Source organism: Balearica regulorum, chromosome 12 (assembly GCF_011004875.1).
Source record: "Balearica regulorum gibbericeps isolate bBalReg1 chromosome 12, bBalReg1.pri, whole genome shotgun sequence".
Taxonomy (NCBI): domain Eukaryota; kingdom Metazoa; phylum Chordata; class Aves; order Gruiformes; family Gruidae; genus Balearica; species Balearica regulorum.
The window spans coordinates 8,623,404-8,641,847 of NC_046195.1; the positions used below are offsets into that span (position 1 = coordinate 8,623,404).

Genomic DNA, 18,444 nt, shown 5'->3' on the forward strand with positions numbered 1-18,444 from the left:
GCCGGTCAGGCAACTCACAAAAACGATAGTATTAGAGGTCCAACCCTTCATGCACCTAAAAAAATGAAATTATCTCTTTTATAGGCTCACTCGTTCAATTTCATCTGTTTTGCTTTCCCCTCTGAGGTATCTGTGTATCTAAACAAAGTCAGGTTTCCAGCAGCAACAAACATTTCACTCACTAAAACACAGTCTCTAAAGAAAGCCATTAACAACTTCAAATCATATTAATGCAAATACTATAATGCCCCAAATCACAAAAGCCACTTGTTTTGGCACAAGCAGCCTAGTTACAACATTTTGGTTGATCAGTTCATAATTTAATCACTGGATACAGGCTGCTGCATTTATTAAAAACTGGACTGCTAGCAACTGACAGGCTACAGCTACATGCATGTGAGAACAAAAAAAAATTAATGGAATGAAATAGAGATTAAGTAAATGATTTTTATGCACCTGGCGATAAGCAAACATCTTTATTGCAAAACAAAGACAAGCCATGAAAAATTACAAAATTATCTTTTAATCACCAGTGAGCTTTCTACAGTCTCCTATTTGAACAGGGTAATAGTTATTATGTAGATCCCTAAGCAACTGCCTCATGAGGAAGTTACATCACCAGTAAGGGAAAGAATCACCCCCTCCTCCCTTCTCCCTGGAAAGGAGCTTGGCGCCTTCAGACAGACTGAAATTTAAAATCCTACAGCTTCACCCAGCTGATCCCATCCACTGGAACACATCTACAAGTGCCCAGGGATGGCACGAACCACAGGAGAGAAATATGCCCTTTCAGCATTTCATGCACTGATGAGCCTTGTAACAGATAAACATACCCTACAGCAGCTAAACTGACATGTTATAACAAAGAGGAAATGCAAGACTTAAAAATTTCATCAGATTACTATTTATTCCCCTTTTCAGAGGCAGAGTACACTGTGAATAAATCAACACTCAAATGTATCAGACTGCATTAACAAAAAAACGAAGCTTTGCAGAATAAATTTTATCAGAACTAAAATATTTCAAAATGCAAAAGCTACAGACTTGCATGTTTAAATTCCCACACTGGCAATTCAGAAGTACTTAGTATGACAAAAATTCTGAGTTTAAGTGTGAGACCTTTTTGAAGAAGGCAACATGTCGTCTTCCTCCAACACGATTAATGCTAGGTTCCATTTTTTCTCCCATTAGCTCACAGTGCAAGCAACACTACTGCTCGTGAGCCAGCAGAACTGCAAGTTCTGCTTGTGGGACACACTATGGGTTTGCAGAGACTCCTATGAGTCCTGTGAAGGTACCTGTGGCACTGGTAGTATCCAGTGAAAAAGTATTGGCAGCTCTTCCTACTACGATGTTAAATCATATAGTCTGATGGATTTTCAGGTACAGATTTCTTCATTTCCTTACTTGCCAGAAAGAAAACCCTTCTGTTTTTCTCTGTGAACCACAGCCCTGCAGACTAAGCCTGAAAACAACCCCAACACTGATTTGGAGATTATAAAAGAAGGATGAACCACTCAACGCTCCGGCACGCTCACATAGGGAGCGGATCACCGACAGAGAGGGAAGAAGCCTGGCCACTGTGCACCTGCTCCCCCCCTTCACCTTCCTGTGCTGGGAGCCGCTGAAGGCGCAGGGCCAGCCTCCGGCCAGCGGCACAGCAAGGGGAGGCAGGGGAGCAGGCAGCTGCAGCCACGTGCCTACCTGGCTGACCCGCACCTGAGCACCACCTGAGGAGGGTCGTCAGGGCCCCTCTGCCACAGCTGCTAACTAGGAATAAGATGGAGGTCTCCACAGGGGGGAGAGCACAAGCAGACACCTGCTACAGCATAATGTTACAAAGGACGCGAGCTCCCCACTACATTTATGGAAAGCCTTGAGGTATTACTGTATTTAAAGAAATGTTAGGGAAGCCATTTGATTGAAATATTACTGTAAACAGAAGGGAAAACTAAGCCTAACACACTCTTGTGAGCAAAAACCCAAGGGTAAAAATGCCCTGCACTTAGCACTGTCACTAAATGACTGTGTAATTTAATTTCCCAGAAACCCATTAGCTTTCACAAAAGGAAAATGAAGAGCAGATGAGAGCAATTCTTTGGTGTGAGTGGAATTTATTTAATGCAATACCTGGGGGGGGGGGGGAGAAAAAGAAAGATAAATCTGAAACCATACCAGCAGATACAAAACATCGCAACTCTAGAAAGCTTCAGCCTGCAGACCCGGCAGCTCTGCACTGGCAGCAACCACCATGTCAGGTCTGAGGTTTTACAGGTCCAACTGATGAGAGCCTGCCTTCCTTTGCCCAACACACCATGCCAGAGCCAGATACAGAAACACCCAGAACAAGAGGATTTCTACCATTTAAAAAAAAAGGGGGGGGGGGGAGAGGGAGGGGTGTGTGTGAGACTGTACACTTCAATTTATTTCTGGAGATTTTATATATTTGTATATGAAATGATACGTATGATTATCTGGAAGAGAGGAAGAAATGTTTGAAATATAACTTAAAACTTCACCCTGGGTTTGAAATTTTCATTATAAAACCCAAAATACTACAAAATTCACCTTAGGCTTTTAGCCAATCTATAATATCATATAAAACCAGCGTCAATCAAGCAATTAAACACAATGACATGCCCCAAAAGGAAAATGAACATTCTTAGAAGGAAATTTAAATGTAAATCTTCCCTTTGCCAGATTCAATATATGCAATGATTAGGGAAAAAATGAATTAAAAAACCCCAAAAACTGTAAGTCTATCTGAAGCAACAAAACATGAAGCTTTACTGGGGTGAAGCAATGGCAGCACCTACTTTGGGAAAAGTAGCCATAGATGAGTCAGCATCCTGATATTTTTAGCTTTGATAACTAAAACATGAAGTGATTTGATAAAATGTAAACACAATGCTGTGAAACTGCATGATGCCAGTTACTGTAAAGTAAATTTCAAGGAACTTTTCCAGCATGGGAAGTTTATGATCTATGGCTTGTGGTGGACCCATGTCTTAGAGCAGGAGACCAGTACCCCTAAGTATTGTAACTGTGGATGACCTTGCATCTCTTTTACTAAGAAAAGGTTTTTTTAACTCTTAGCCTACAATAACATTTGACAGATAATTATGCACTATGAGAAGCTTATTAGATATCCTTTTACAATTTTCTTTCAACTTACTGTCCTACTCCTAAATGCCCATCTCCTAAAATGACATGAACTGAAGCACTTGTCATAATCTTTGTTGTGCCCCTATTTTGTCATTTTCTTCTTTTAATATCTTCCTCTTTCTTCCTAATGAATTCTCTGAAGGATACAAAATACTCTGTCCCCACCATTCTCCAAGTTAATACCGATGTAACTGCATATAAAATTATTTCAGCTCAATCTTGCCATTACTCATGTCTCTGGAGATCATTTCCATTGTGATGCCTATTTTATTCCATGTGTTAAATTAGTAATGAGTACAGAAGGCAGTGCAAGGAAATCTAACTATTATTTTGGACAAATACAAGGTCTGCCAACTCACTACTCGCATCTGCCCTCTCCCTTCCTAAAATGTAATTAAAACAAGATTCTCAGCAAAAACTATAACGACATCTTCTTAACATTCGCCATTTTAATAACTATTTACCATTGTTTGCTTCCTACTGTTGCCTTCACCATCATAAAGTCATCTGAAAATAAGCTCTATCTCTTCAATTCCAAAATTCTTTTACTGAAGGGCTTACTATGGAAGAAAACTAGCAGTTTTCCTGAAGATTAGTTAGATTTTTAACTGAGAAACAATTCAGATACACACCTTCTTTTAATTGTATTTAAAGTTCAAAAGATTCTTCTTTTACTGAGAAAAAGCTTTCCCAAATTAAGGTTTAAAAGGCTTATATCACCTATTCGAGAACAATATCAATACTGGAAAGCTTACAGAGGCTTCAGCTATTTACCACGTTGCTTCAAAAAATGCCCCTAATGTTGATCTTTAAAAATACTTACCACTGTATCCAAGCCAACCAGAGTGCTTAACTTACAATAGAAATTAGACATAGTATTTTCACTAGTTTGAAAGGTGCACTGGCAGAAGCACAGCCATTCTTACAAAGCTACACAATCAGACAATCAAGTCAATTAAGTGAACAGCAATTCTAAAATCAGAAGGCATCCCAATCCAGACATTAGTCACTCATATTAATCCACAAAAATTAGTCTTTAGTTTCACAGTAGCTCAAAAGACTATCGTTGTAAATTCATGGAATTTAGCTTCAACCCATCAAGCACCTCTTCGCTCCTGCTGCCCTTCGCTCCACACAGCGGTTTCTACCCAGCACACGCTTATTAACCACCTGCTACACTCATACAAGACAGTTAAACACTAATAGAGGGTAAAATAAATGGTGTGTATATATATAATGTCATTTACTAGCAAATCCTATTTTAGTGAAGCCTGATGACAAACCACCCAAGTGATTCAAGCACATCAAGTACAACCAACATTAAAGGAAGTCACACTGCAAAAAAACCAAAACGTATTTCTCTGCTTCCTTTAGTGAGTACTATGTTTGGTTCTTTCACCTATTTATTTCAATCAGGACAAGAATCAGGCTTACCCTTTATATTCACAGTATAAATAGTTAGAGTATAAGAAACTATATTTTGATTAACAATCTGAATAATTTATAGCTCTAATTACTGTAACAAGCTTCTACTCCCTCCCTCATAAATACTGACTGATGTGTGTCTTCCCTGCATTGTCAGGTCCTCCATACTCTTAATAATGCTGGCCATAAGAGAATATCATGGCCATACTGAGCATGAAGCAGAAGTTAGTTTGTTAGGAAGAGGAGCAGGGTCATCACCTCACTAGGATACTAACAGAGGTGTTACAACATCAACAGATGATATGAAATAAACTAGTAACTACCCTGCAGCTGGTCTGCTAAAGTCAGTGAGTGGGTGAATCAGGAAGATGCAAATGATCTAAAATCCTCCATTCCCACACATTCAGAGTTTCTGACTATGACAGTTTCAATTTATCCTGGTTGATATGTCTTCAAACCTTGTGGCTAGCTCAGGAACACACAGAGCTCTAAAATTTAAACCAATTAAACTGTAAAGCAGTGAGTTAAAGAAATAATGAGAAAACAAGGAAGTATACTTGAAAGAACACTTGGAAGAATGATCTCTCTTTCTACTTCAAGGGACCCATTTCAACCTGGCAAGCTTATATTCAACCATCGTCTTTTCACTCACGATTGACTAAATTTTTTAATGACTTTTTATCATGTACCAGCTTGTGGAACTGTGTAGTACACAGATGATGAACTTGGAACACAAAAGTTTTGCCTTTACCCTTTATACCTCTTGTGGAAAGACAGACTCACAAAAGCAATGAAGTCACCCACTTCAAATTTTCAAGACGGACCAACAAAAACCCCTTTACGCTATATTCAAGAGTGATCTGCTTGCTTTCTTCCTGGTAAGCGGAAGTAGAAAAGCTCAATAGAGTAAAGTCCAGGGAACAGAACAACAGAAGATACAATACCACATGCTTGAAGGGTCCTAGCAAAAAATGACCTCTACTTGCAAGCGCAGAGTACTAAAAGGCAGCATAATTACAGAGAAAAGAATCTCATATCCTTGTGAATAGTTTTCTAGAATGTAATTAAAACAGAAAGTGTTGAATAAGCAAAGATTATCAAGTCTAAATGGAGCTACAATGCCACCAATATATCTTAGCCTTATTTTCTACATATCTCTATGGATACCAACAGACTATGCTGGTGCCGAGAGGATTCAGTAGTTTTACTTAAAATACAAGCAACAGCCCTTCTTTTTTTATACTAAAAAATCAACAGGATAATTCTGGAATTCATTAGTGAAGAACACTAACCAATCCAACATAATAGCTTTACTTCCTCTGCAAAACACTTCAAAAAATATCTAAATGAATATGGAAATGCATCTTTCTGTGGCAAATTGTTCATTATTGAATCATTATCAACTCTTGTTAGACAAAATTTCTCTCTTTTGCAATGTACAAGATCATTAAAATGTTTGAGAGCTCCATCATGAAAGACAGTGGCACTTTATAATCCGCTATCTCTTCAGGCAAATATGCTTACGGCTGAACATAATACACAAAATAACAACATCCCCTTGACACACAATTCTTTCTTTTAATGGTGCTCTTAAGTGTTGACAGCAACGGTGAAATATGTTGTTGCTCTTTCCTTTTTTTTTTTTTTTAACTAGTTTTAAACTATTTGAGAGATGTATTTCAGTCATGATAAAATGGTGGGAAGGGACGAGTTTCTTAGATCTTCTCACTTTACCCTAGTGAGATATTTCCTATAAGCTCAAGTTCATGTTTTTAGCCTCCATCTCCTTTTAACCTCTGAAGATCACAGAATAATCAATTGATGCATTAAATATCATCTACAGACACTAATAAAATGGACGTTTTCCTTCTGTTTATGGGAACATGTCCACAATTTCATATTAACAAAATGTGTAACATTTTTTTGTCTAAAAAAACCCTTAAGAAATCTCATTTTTCTTTTCAAACCCATAAACTCAGATAGTGGTACTACATAAAAAAGCAAACCGGATTTTTTTTTTGTTTTCACAATCCAAAAAACACAGGTGGAATACTTTTAAAAGTATACTTTTAGAGTTTTGAGCTGTGCATCTCAGAGATATATACTGAAAGCTTTCTATAATTCTTTGCTGCACAGAGAAGGAAATGAAGTACTATTGTTCCCACAAAATAAAATCCATAAGAACTGTTAGCCATACAGCATTATGAAACTATTTCAGTTTACAGCTGCTTTGGGTAAGCGACTGACACACACATACATCTTGCAATTCATTTATTTTCTCTACAAAACAATCTCAATGGAGGCTTCTTCTCAAATCTGTATTAATGATGTAATTCTATTATGTCTAATAGAAACACCTAGCCATCTCTTCAATAAAACCGAAAAACTAAGAAACATAGTCGCACCAATTATTTTCTTCATATATTTAATGGCATATATTGTTTAACAATTGGATGGCTCAAAATAAAGGCATGAGCAAATAGTTTGCCTTTGGTAATACAAATTTAAAAAAATATCAAGCTTTGCTATATATTCTTATAAAACAAAATCAGTACCAGCCACAAAGCCTAGAGCCATTCCATATGTGCTACTAATCAAAATACTGGACAAGCAATTGAAGTAACTTGGCTTTTTAGTCTCCTGTATTTAAAAAAAAAAAAAAAGACAACATATTTGAAACAGTATTGAAGGGAAGCTCTACTCGGCTTTATCAAAATAACTAAGGGAAGCTACATGTTTTATTGTTTTCAGATATAAGTATTATTGACCAATTGACATATACTCTCTCTAAACAAAGATGGTCATTTTAAAATTACATATTTTCAGGTTCATATATGAAGGTTTAAATGAAGTTCTGTTTTCAGCAATAGCTGTGCTTTGTCTGCCTCTATTTCAGAGAAAATTAAAGTAGTAAACAAAGACTGAGCAAAGTAGAAAGATTTCCAAAAGAAATTGCAGACCACCAGGATTTGGATTTAGGTAATCCACTTAGATTACCATGGCTATGTCTTAAAAGGACAATTCTGAGATCACAAAATAGGTCATGTCTCCAAGATGCAGAATATATAAACGAAGCAATGAAAGTGTAAAAATTCAGAACAAACATTCAGAGTCATCCCTAAGTTTAAGATACAAGGGGGGGGGGGGGGGGGGAATCCCCAAACCATGTATTGCCAAACAACAAATATTTTGAAATCAACATTTTTATGCTCCAAACTGGAATAGGGAGAAGAAGAGTTTCAGACAATGCCATCAATACATAAACATGTTTCAGATAACACAAAAGTGCAGGCAACAAAGAAAAAGCTTTCAATACCTAAGCCCACAACATAATATACATTTTGCTTCTTTGTTTTTCCAGTTTCAAAAGCAGAAAGTGTTGGACACCGACAGTCCTGGAAGCAGTAACAACATTTGCCTACAAAAGTAGGAGTTTGCATCTATTTCTTAGAAGTGATAATGTTTCTAATACAACAAATACCAAAGAAATTAGAAAACTAAAAATAAGAGCAAGCCCTGAAATTATTAATTGAAGAAGTGCCCAAAGTAAATTGGAAAGTAGTCCAAGATTCAATAGTGTTAGAAAAATAAATTATTTTTTTTAAATGCACAAATTAAAAATTGCTATAGATGTCTTCGCAGCAAACATTAAGGAAAATTCAGCTTTAAAATAATTTAGAATTTACAAGAGAAATGTAAAAATCAAATCAAAATACATCAGCTTTCTAGATCAACTTGAGCAAATCTAGGTGGTTCCTTCTAAAATGTCCTGGACAAATGACATTTATGAGGAATGTGTCCCACATAAAAAGATTTCAATAGGAAAGTCGGTGTTGCTATGAGAGCAACTTCCAGATGCTTGACATGTCAGGCCTAGACAAGGGAATGAAAAATGTCTCTTTCTGACCAAAGAGGCTTTGAGGGGATACTCGTAAAGAATTACCTACTTACCCATCAGATTTGAGTTCATGAAAGGTGTCGGGGACAATCCTTCATGGGGCCCTAATCGACTGTCATTCAAGTGATCACTGTAATGAGGACTGTCTGCAAAACCCTAGAGAAAAAAAAGACCAGAGTATTAAACAGATTATTTGGCAGCCCTGCTAATTGAGTGTAATGACACTTTCCTAATTAAATGTGCAGAGTCACAATTGGTCATTAATCACAAAGTTGGCTTTTGGGTCTATCTCACAGACATTACTCCCTACCCACATTTTACTTTCTCCCTTTTTTTGCTTTCTCCCCCATCAAAAAGAAACCCCATAATTTCTTAATAAGCTGTGTCTTCATGGGCAGTATTTCTAAAAATTGAATAATACTGAGATAGTTTGATATTTGAATCCTCTTAGTGTTGTTAATCATAGAGAGTAAAATTAGTCTGAAGAACTTGCAACGGATTTTTTCCCCCTAAGGTTTCTGTTTGCATTAATAAAATAACACAGTAAAAAGGTCATGAAGAGTCACTGACATTAGGAAAAAATGTTAGTGCAAATGAGAAGAAGAAATTCCATTTCCCCTTGCAGCCTGCTATTAATGTTACAGATTAATAGGCATTTTGACACTATCACATTACTAAACAGCATAGCTCACTGACAAAAGGTTTACTTCCAGATAGTGATTAAACAAACAACTTTGTTACCTGATTTGCAAACAAGCATTCAAACTGAAACACTTTTACACTCTTCTAGCATTAGTTTAGCCAACTTAGCAGGCTTGGAGTGACCCTTATGCAGTCAGGAAACACTGCCTTATCAAAAGCTTATGCCAGAGGTAAAGACACAGAAAACACAGAAGCCCAAGGATGTACATATTATTTAACCAACTCAGTAACTTAAAATTTTCTTTTGTACAATGCTTTTCCATATAAAGGCATGAATATGGTACTTGCCATTCAGACTGATAAGATGTGCACCGAATCACTTATTCTGTACCAAAAAATGACAGACCTGGCACTCAAAATTGCACCTCCTTTGTAGCCAAAGTTTAGAAAAACATTTTGTAAACCTTCTCTTACAATTCCCACTTACTCCACTCTGAGTCTGGTAGAGACAAACCTAAAGCTCAAGCCTAATTAAAGGAGGGAAGAAAATTGTTCACAGCTACCAGAAACCATCCCAAACGCCCTGGGACTATAAAATCATCAATCACTGAACATGTATCATTTTTTCAGACCGCAGGCTCACATTCAAGACAACATTAATGGGGCTGAAACAGGCCTCACTACCTTTGCAGGCGTGCTGTCAGTTCCACCAAAGGGCTAGTAACTAAGGGCTAAATAACTGTCAAATCACTACCACTGCTTACGGACGCATGTCACAACTCTTGCTGCTATTCAGCTTTAAAAGTAATCTTCTGGGAGTCCCAACTCCCAAATGAATCTTTGGCTGACTTTATCTACTTCAGAATCGGCGATACACGTGTGATAGGCATTCAGAAACAATCTTAGTGACATTTACAACTTGGTTATGACCACAAGGGTGTCCTCTGGTAACCATGACCTAGCCCTGTCTGTCAGACAAGCAGCATGTAGCAGCAGCTGCCGAGGAAACGGAGTGGCTCCTAGCTAAGGTCACTACATGTGGTTTATTTTTATGCTGAAATGAAACAAAAAAAAAAATTAAATCTGCTGAAGGAAGAAACAAAAATTTGCAAATAGAGGACCAAAAAAACAACGCTTCCTATTTAGCTCTCTGCTTGTACTCATTATTGTGGGGGGTTTTTTTAAACTTTTTTCCCCCCTAAGACAATACTTCAACTATATTTTATTTTTAAAAGAAAGAAACTAGGAAGGACACTATCAGTGATAAAAGAGAATCCGTATCTCAGACATTCAGAAAGTGGTGCCTAGATGAGCCCCAGAAACTGAAATCTTCAAGAGATCTTTGTTTACAAAGTAAATAATAACACTACTGAAAATATAACAGGACTTAGGACTCATTTCACACACAGTTACACATCAAGCAACACACTCTACCTAATGCACAGGATTAATATAGTGCTCCTCCCCATGTTAATATTGCATATTCCCCCCCAAAACAGAGAAATTGCAGAACTGGGTGGGTATTTTACATAGAAAGGAACGCTTTCCCTTCTACCATCAGAATTCCTTTAAATAATCCTTTATATCATGTTCTTTTCATATACCCTCTCAGTTTCCCAGAATGCATTTGTATCCAATTACCACAGCAAAGTTATACTTCTGTACCACTAGACAAATCAACTACTTCATCTACCTGAAAAAAGCTCGAAGTTGTCCTTCACAACACTAATGCCATAGAAGAAAGAACATTTACTATACAAGGAAAAGTGTACTAAGGCATATGCAAGCACTTTAAATAGAATTGTTTTTCCTTCAATTAAATTCCTAACTAAAATTACTTGTGTCAGGCATTTCATTCTTTGTCACGCATTACAGAATTTACACTTGTGCAAAGAGCAACCTCTCTCAGACTTCATCTACAGTGGACCTATGTAAAAAGGTCTTAACATGGCCACCATCCTTGACACCAGTTATTCAGAGTCTTAGTAACGAGTTATGGATTATCAGCTCAAACAGCAGAATTTTGTTTGGGATTAGAAACCCTGGGCTGATTCCCACATAACTCACCCACACTCAGTGAATACAAAATAACCACAAACACATGCAGTTTTGATTTAACAAACTTCTTTTGCACTTCACAAAAGCAAATTAAGCGAAATCAGAAGAACTCTAAGGACAATGATTTAAATTAGAGAGAGTTATTTCAGAGCATTCTTCACATTTAAGATGTACTTCAAATAAAATTACATTCCTGATACCATTCCTTGCTTTTACATCTGTATTGTTAACTTATGTAATAAACAGCATAAAGTTCTACTGGGAAGAGCTGTAATCATAGATGAAGACTTCAGAAGCTTCCAATAGCTTCTGAAAAGCTACTGGAAGCTTCCAGTCACACAATCAGGGCTTAAAAAATAATGTATTTAACAAATACGATTGTGCAAATTCACAACGTATGTTTACTGCTTAAAGAAGAATACAGTTGGGAGCCTTAAAAAGTCGTCTGCAACACCAATAAAGGATAGTGGTTTATTAAAAGGTACATCCCACCTATGTGACTCAGTAACAAGAGAAAACGCCTTCAGATGGCATCTGAACTTACCACTCATGGCAAAAGCAACAGAAGGGGGATATATATAAATTTCTATCAGCGTCCTTTTTCAAATATGCGTTTTAAAGAAGACTCAATAATATGCACTACAAAATTTAATTCTTTCTTTCTGAGAAGGTAAGCAAATTTCAGTTCACAGCAATTTTTAAGACTGCTCTCTGAAAGGGGAGTCAATTGATGGTAGCTAGATTGATACAGGCTACCAGCAGAAACAGGAGCTAATGAGCTATGCCACAAGCTAGGCTCCTTCTTGGGAAGGGCTGTTCGATGATATACATGCTGACCTGACTCTACTGGAACAGGCTGGTGATGTCATTTTCTTTGGACCACACGTGGGCTTCCAAAGCCCTCTGGAGGGTTGCCACCTACTGTTACCTGCAAGGCAAGTTTGACATAGAAAGGCTGGAAGGAGACACTCCATGCTGAGTACACATCCCCATTTCTGCCACCTTTGCTCCTCAGCAAACATAACAATGCATTAGCAGGCAAAGTGCACAGTTTGAGTATTTAGCAAATAATTGGCAAAAAGCCTGCAAAATAGGAGTTACTGGACAAATTTATTTCCCATTCTGAACACCCTATTCTGAAGGGACTGCAGATAGCTCAGGGCATTTTTCTGTTTACAGAAAGAAAACTGGTTTTGAATATGATTAGATACCATAGCTGTAAACTCAAAACCATCTTGTTTGTTCCAACTCTTACGTAGCTACTACAAAAGCAAGCTTTAACCTTCCCCAAGGAAGGCAACATTTTTCTTCTGTATTGTTATAGCCCAAATAAAGTCTAATGGGGGCTAACTGTTCCTTGCAGCATTTTGTAATGTTGTCACCGTTCATTTGGCAACAGGCCACTCCCCAGATTTCAGTCTCACTGCATGTTTATGATCAGAAAAAGTCAAATATGTCTACAAATAAAATCAACAAGTATTGCCTACTAATAATACCTGTCATGAAATGCAGGTAAAAGTCTATTACTAATTAGCACTGTAATTTAACTGAGTAGTGAAGGCTCAGTGAAACTCCCAATTTTATTCATTTTCCAGGTATTTAATTTGATTAGAGTGATGTTCTCTAATCATTCCAATAAATTAAGTCTGTCAATTAAAAAAAAATAAAAATCAACAGCTGCAACGGTCTTCATTCCCACCTCTTCCAGGTAAGAAGCCCCAAGTGTCCAACTGATTTAGGCTTTATCTGTATCAGGAGGATTTTCCATATACAGGTATGCTAACACAGCCAAACCAACTAAAAATCTGAGACTATTTACAAAATCATAAATAGTAGTATACAGGACACCTGAAAATTATCTTACAGTATGTATTATTCTAGAAGACCCAGAAGAGGAAATGGAAAAAGAACAGAAAAAACACACTCCTTACTAGGCACATTTATCCTACCAAACCATAAGGGAAGGCCTGACACAATGAGTCTATAAAAAATAAAATGGTAATTAACCTCCTAAAATTCAACGTCTTTCAACGACCATTAAAGTTCTGGCATTTTGGTTTATGTCGATCACAGAACTCTCCTAAGAACAAGCCGAAAAGCCTCCTCAGCTTACTGTTCCTACCCCTTTTCATTGCGCTGGTTCCAAGGCTTCTGTAGGATTCATCCTTTCCTTCCACTTTAAAAACATAAAACTATTGTCCCTTAGTAATTATTTTCTGAAGTTACACCAGGAATTGTCCATGCATAAGCAAAACTGTACTCCTGACCCTAACTCTAATTGTGGGTTTTTTGGTTTTGTTTTTAAATACACACAACATCCTATCTGTACTTCAGGGTAAAATTTGAAAAATGAAGGACACACTGCATGGCACACGATTTTCCCATGCATTTATTGACTTCACGGAATAACTTCTTCCTGTATGGTTAGCTAATCCTCAGCATTTTACTTGCTCAAGCTCATGACACCGGAGAAAACAGGGGTTTTTTTCTTTGTTTCTCCTCCCTTATCCCCAAGTCCTCCCCTACACAAGCCCTGGGAACAGACCAAGACCACACCCAGCTGTGGCTCATAACCAAGCTGCCAGATCAATAAGTGGGTATTTGCATTTTAGCAACTTACAATATAGCTCAATTATCGCCTTTAAACTTAAGACATTAAAATTCCACTAAAATGAATGGTTGACTTCATTTTAGTGTGACATGGCTACAGATCAAAAGATTAAATCTAATAAATGCTGCTTCTGATTCCTTGAGTTTTACAGTTTGGCTGACCTTAGCTAACATATATTAATTGTTTAAAGCTCAGGAATACTGAGGTCCCTTCCAAACTAAGTTTGGTTATGATCATATGAATCAGGCAACAGTCATCTAAATGCCTGATGTGTAAATGAATGACAGTGAATCTACTGCTGAAATCCACTTTATTTGGGATTATCTGCCTCTCCAAATTAATCTGAGAGTTCTAAAGACAAGCAAGAGGGAAAAAACCCAAGGTGGAGGAAGCGAGACAAAGAGACAGCAAGACACAGATGGACAGACCCAGAGACTGACTGCAGCCAGGAACATTGCAGTGAGTCACTGACCGAAGATTAGACAAGAGGCTCTGGGCAATAGCCATACCAAGGTGTCCTAGCTAATTTAAAAGATTATGGATTATGTGATCATGTATGTTTCCAGAAATAAACAACCACTTTGTTTTGGAAAGAGTATTTTCAGTCATTGAATCTATGTATTTGACAAATGCTCCTAGAGGAAAGACTACAGAGCCAAAATCTGGCTGGGTCTATTGAACATACAGAGCAGGAAGAACCTTGCAAAAATGAAGGTAAGCTAAAAATAAATCCATAGAAGTGTACAGAGAAGAGTGCCCTTCCTTTTTGCCTGCACTATATTCATTTATCTTAACTGAACACCAAGAAACATCACATTATCATGGGTCATGGTGCAACTCCATTTAAGCCACTAACAGTCTTGCAGCAAACTATTAGTTAGGAACATTGTTGCTTCCAAACAGTGACCAACAGGATTTTGCAAAGTATTCACCTGAGAAGAACAGGGAAAGACACAGCAAGATAGCAAAATGTATACATTCCCAAGTATACTTCTGACCAAAAAAAGTACTAAAGAAGCACAGAGATCCACATGGCTGTATGTTATTTAAAAATGATAGACTGAATTCTTAAAGTACTTCATATAATCTGAAGAATTTTAAGTCTGAAAATACAGAACTTCCAATCAACTCTACAAGAACAAAACAAGTTAAGTCTGAAAACTTACTTTCAAGTTATTTATACATAGACTATTAGTTTGGATGTTGCAATTGTAACTATACTTGACCATAATTTGTAATTCTCTGGATCAGAGAGATGTGCACAGCAACTTTTCTATAAGGGAATGGGGAATTATGGGATAAGTCAGTTTGTGGCTGAACATAATTAATCAACAATGTATAAACTTCCTATACAACAACAACAAAAAAAATCCAGTCAACTGGCATTATGATCAAAAATGAAAACGAAAAGCAGCTTCTTCAATAACCAAATCTTTTCTAACACAACGAATAATAAATGCATCCAGCACCCTCTGTTCTCTGGTGTAATAGTACCAATGTCCTCCAGAAGGACTGCATGCAGGTCTGCCACAGGTCAAACAGAAAGTTACCTTAACTTTCTAAACCAGAAAAAATGCCGGGGGCGGAACGGAGCAGACGGACGACTATGGGAGTCCATTACTATCAGTTGCCTGTTACAATCCAAAAGCGAAGAGACAAGCTGAAGACCTATGTGATGTGCCAGGAAACAAACACCTCTCCCCTCCACAGGCTCTGTGCGTGCCATTTCCCAGCCCACTGAGAACAGGCAGTACTTCAACCCCATCTTGCTTTATTGTGTAAGAAACCTGTATAATACCTACTGAACAGAGGAGTGAATGCAGTCAGCTTATGGAGATCACCCAACTGCCCCAGAAACAAGGAGCTGTACACTTGCTAGTTTTAGTTCTGATTTCCTTTCACTATCAGCAAGTTTTAACCTTCCACTACAATATCCTAAAGACAGAAATGTAGATTTTTACGTTACTTGGTCACCTGCTACATGGGGGGGGGGGGGGGGGGGGGGAGCAGGTAACACTACCCCAGGTTTCAGGTATTACTGGGAAGTTAAGAGAGCTTTCACAAGTACCCTCCCAGTGTCACCATAAGTTACATGCTTTGTAACAGAGCTCTACAAGTATTCATTAGCTTATTTCCACATATCAAGTTGAAATAGATGAAAACTATGTGTGCAGGAATGGAATATAAGAACAACTGAAAGCATGGTTTGTTTGTTTATTTTTAACCTGGTAGAGCCTTGGACAGGGAAGGGGGACATAACACATTGAACAAGGAAACTATTTTGAAATAATCACCATTTTCTCCAATTCTAAATCCATTTCCAGGAAGTTAACTTAGTGAATGATGAATCTGATTTTAAACAGCTAAACCCAATGGCCAAATTAGACCTGTCTAAACTCTTGTGAGATAAATATCAACATGGTATGTAATGGGACAATTCCCTGGCCACATGGAAAACTAATTTGTGAACAGATTCCAGTGCTAATTTCAATACGATGGGTAGTTGCAATAAAAACAAAATACCCTACTACTCCAATATAGCTCATATGACTGAAAACAGATTTTTCTAGCTGTTATCTAAGCTATAAACAAGGAAATATGATAATACAAATATAACCAACATACTAGCAATAAATGCTTAAAGACAATATTTAAAAACCTAACTAAAACATTCAGAACTTAAATATCAGAACTTGCTTTGAAAAGTGCTGCCCATAAATCAAATTCCAAAGTAAGCTGCATTTGCGTAAGTATCCTGTGCACTGAATACAGGATATTCAGTTTAGGCTTTGATTTCATACTGAATCATCTGCTTACTTATAGAATACATCAGAAAAAGCAAATAACCAGCAGAAGAACCACAAAACAACCTCCCTCCCCCGCAAAAAAAAAAAAAAAAAAAACAAACCAGAGGACAAAAAGGACACAAATACAACAGACTTGATAACACTTACTGTATTTCTGTGTCCCTCTTGTCTTGTTTTGCTATTTAACAGCTTCCTTTCTTGTTATGTACCTGAGATTAAGAGGTATAAAATACTATTTCAAAACCTGCTATCTCATTACTATTTTTTTTGATTTCTTTGCAAATTAAAAATACTACTGGTGGTAGAGCGGGGGAAGAATAGTTTGGGCGTACAGCATTTCAGGTTCCAATTCATCTCTGAGTATTTTACATACAGTAGAGGACATAGTCTGTTGACAACCTGTTGACTGATGCTAGAAAACCATCTAAACCTAGCAGTAGTATCTTGATCAGTTTAACTCTGGCTTCACGTAGATATATAGCAGAGTTATATAAATGAAAAAAGGATAAATTGCATACTCAGTACTGAAACTAGATTCTGCGTTAAATCAGGTCAAAATGTACACTCACAGCTTTTAGTGCAATATACATGCAGGAAGATACTTAAAACACCCACAGTTCAGATTTTAGAAGAAAAATACCTCAGCTAATTTATGCTAAATTTTTAACAGTTAAAGTTAGTATGTGTGTATATATAAAAGGCTATTGAGCAAAGAAATGAAAAATATTTTTAGATTTGCTTGATTTGGAAACAGCAGTTTAAACAGATGAAAAAACTAGCTTGCTCCTTTTATTGCAAAGACATGTTAGAAAAAATCAAAACAATGAAAGAAAACCTCACAGAGCATTATTCTTCATGAAATAAAAGCAATCATTAGCCACACCACAATAAAAACTATGGTAGAAAAACATTTAATTAAAAGACAATGTTTATCCCAAAAAAGGTGATTACACCAATTTGTTGCTAGGTTATGAGTATAAATTACAACTCCCAAATAAAGTGGGAAAGCTAAAAAAGTTTGGAAGCATCTCACAAGATGACAAAACTTTCAAGTGCTATAGGGCAATATATTATTGAGCAGCAAACATGCCACTTGGTTCGAGTACCTCAGAATTTGCTTCAAAGAGCTCAGTAGAGCAAGGCTTTCAAAAAAGCAGCTTTACAGTCCTCTGCAACGCACACTAAGAGCCAGCTACCCTTCTAATGAAAGGATTATGAACACGTGCAAAAGTATCTCTAGCTCTATATCACTTATCTAAGAGAGGGACTTGCATACATTAACCAGAAGATATTCACTGAAGAACCACCGCTGTTGCACATATAGAAGTAAAAGCAAGATTGGAGAGTTGGAAGAAAAACAAGCACCCCAAGAGATGGAAAATTTTGACAGTGTTGTATATGGACTTGAGTATAATCATCCAAGAATAAGGGAGACCACCAGCACTTCATAGAATTCCACTGGCTTGCTAATTACAATTCCTGAAGTATTCCTCTAAAAAAAAATAAAAAATAAAGCTTTCCTACTTTTTTCTTCCCCCTCCCCACATTATTTTCAAATGATGCATTTTTCTACCAAAACATTTGGCCTATGCAAAAGAGATTTTGCACACAGAAGTCACTAATGTCTCAATTTGTACCTTTTCACAAATTTAAGATCGCCACAGCCAATTCTAATACAAATACCCACCGCTCTTTCAGTGTTAGAACACTATTTAACATTGTTAGGTAATGAAAAAAAATGGCTCATATAAGGTTTTCTCAAGCCTGCAGTGATTCTCAGCCTTCAATGTTAGTTCAAACCACTATTGAAATAAGAGTATTTTAGCTTTTACTAAGAT

The 18,444-nt window shown here is 37.1% G+C and overlaps 1 protein-coding gene across 8 annotated transcripts in view; it reads right to left on the reverse strand.

Annotated features, from left to right (window-relative positions):
• Positions 1–18,444, reverse strand: part of TCF12 (transcription factor 12) — a 174,268-nt gene that overhangs the window by 103,203 nt on the left and 52,621 nt on the right. For all 8 annotated transcript variants that reach the window (XM_075764046.1, XM_075764042.1, XM_075764044.1 and 5 more), the window contains one exon: positions 8,542–8,644. In XM_075764046.1, the coding sequence (XP_075620161.1) occupies positions 8,542–8,644 (103 nt within the window). The remainder of the gene's footprint in view (positions 1–8,541; positions 8,645–18,444) is intronic.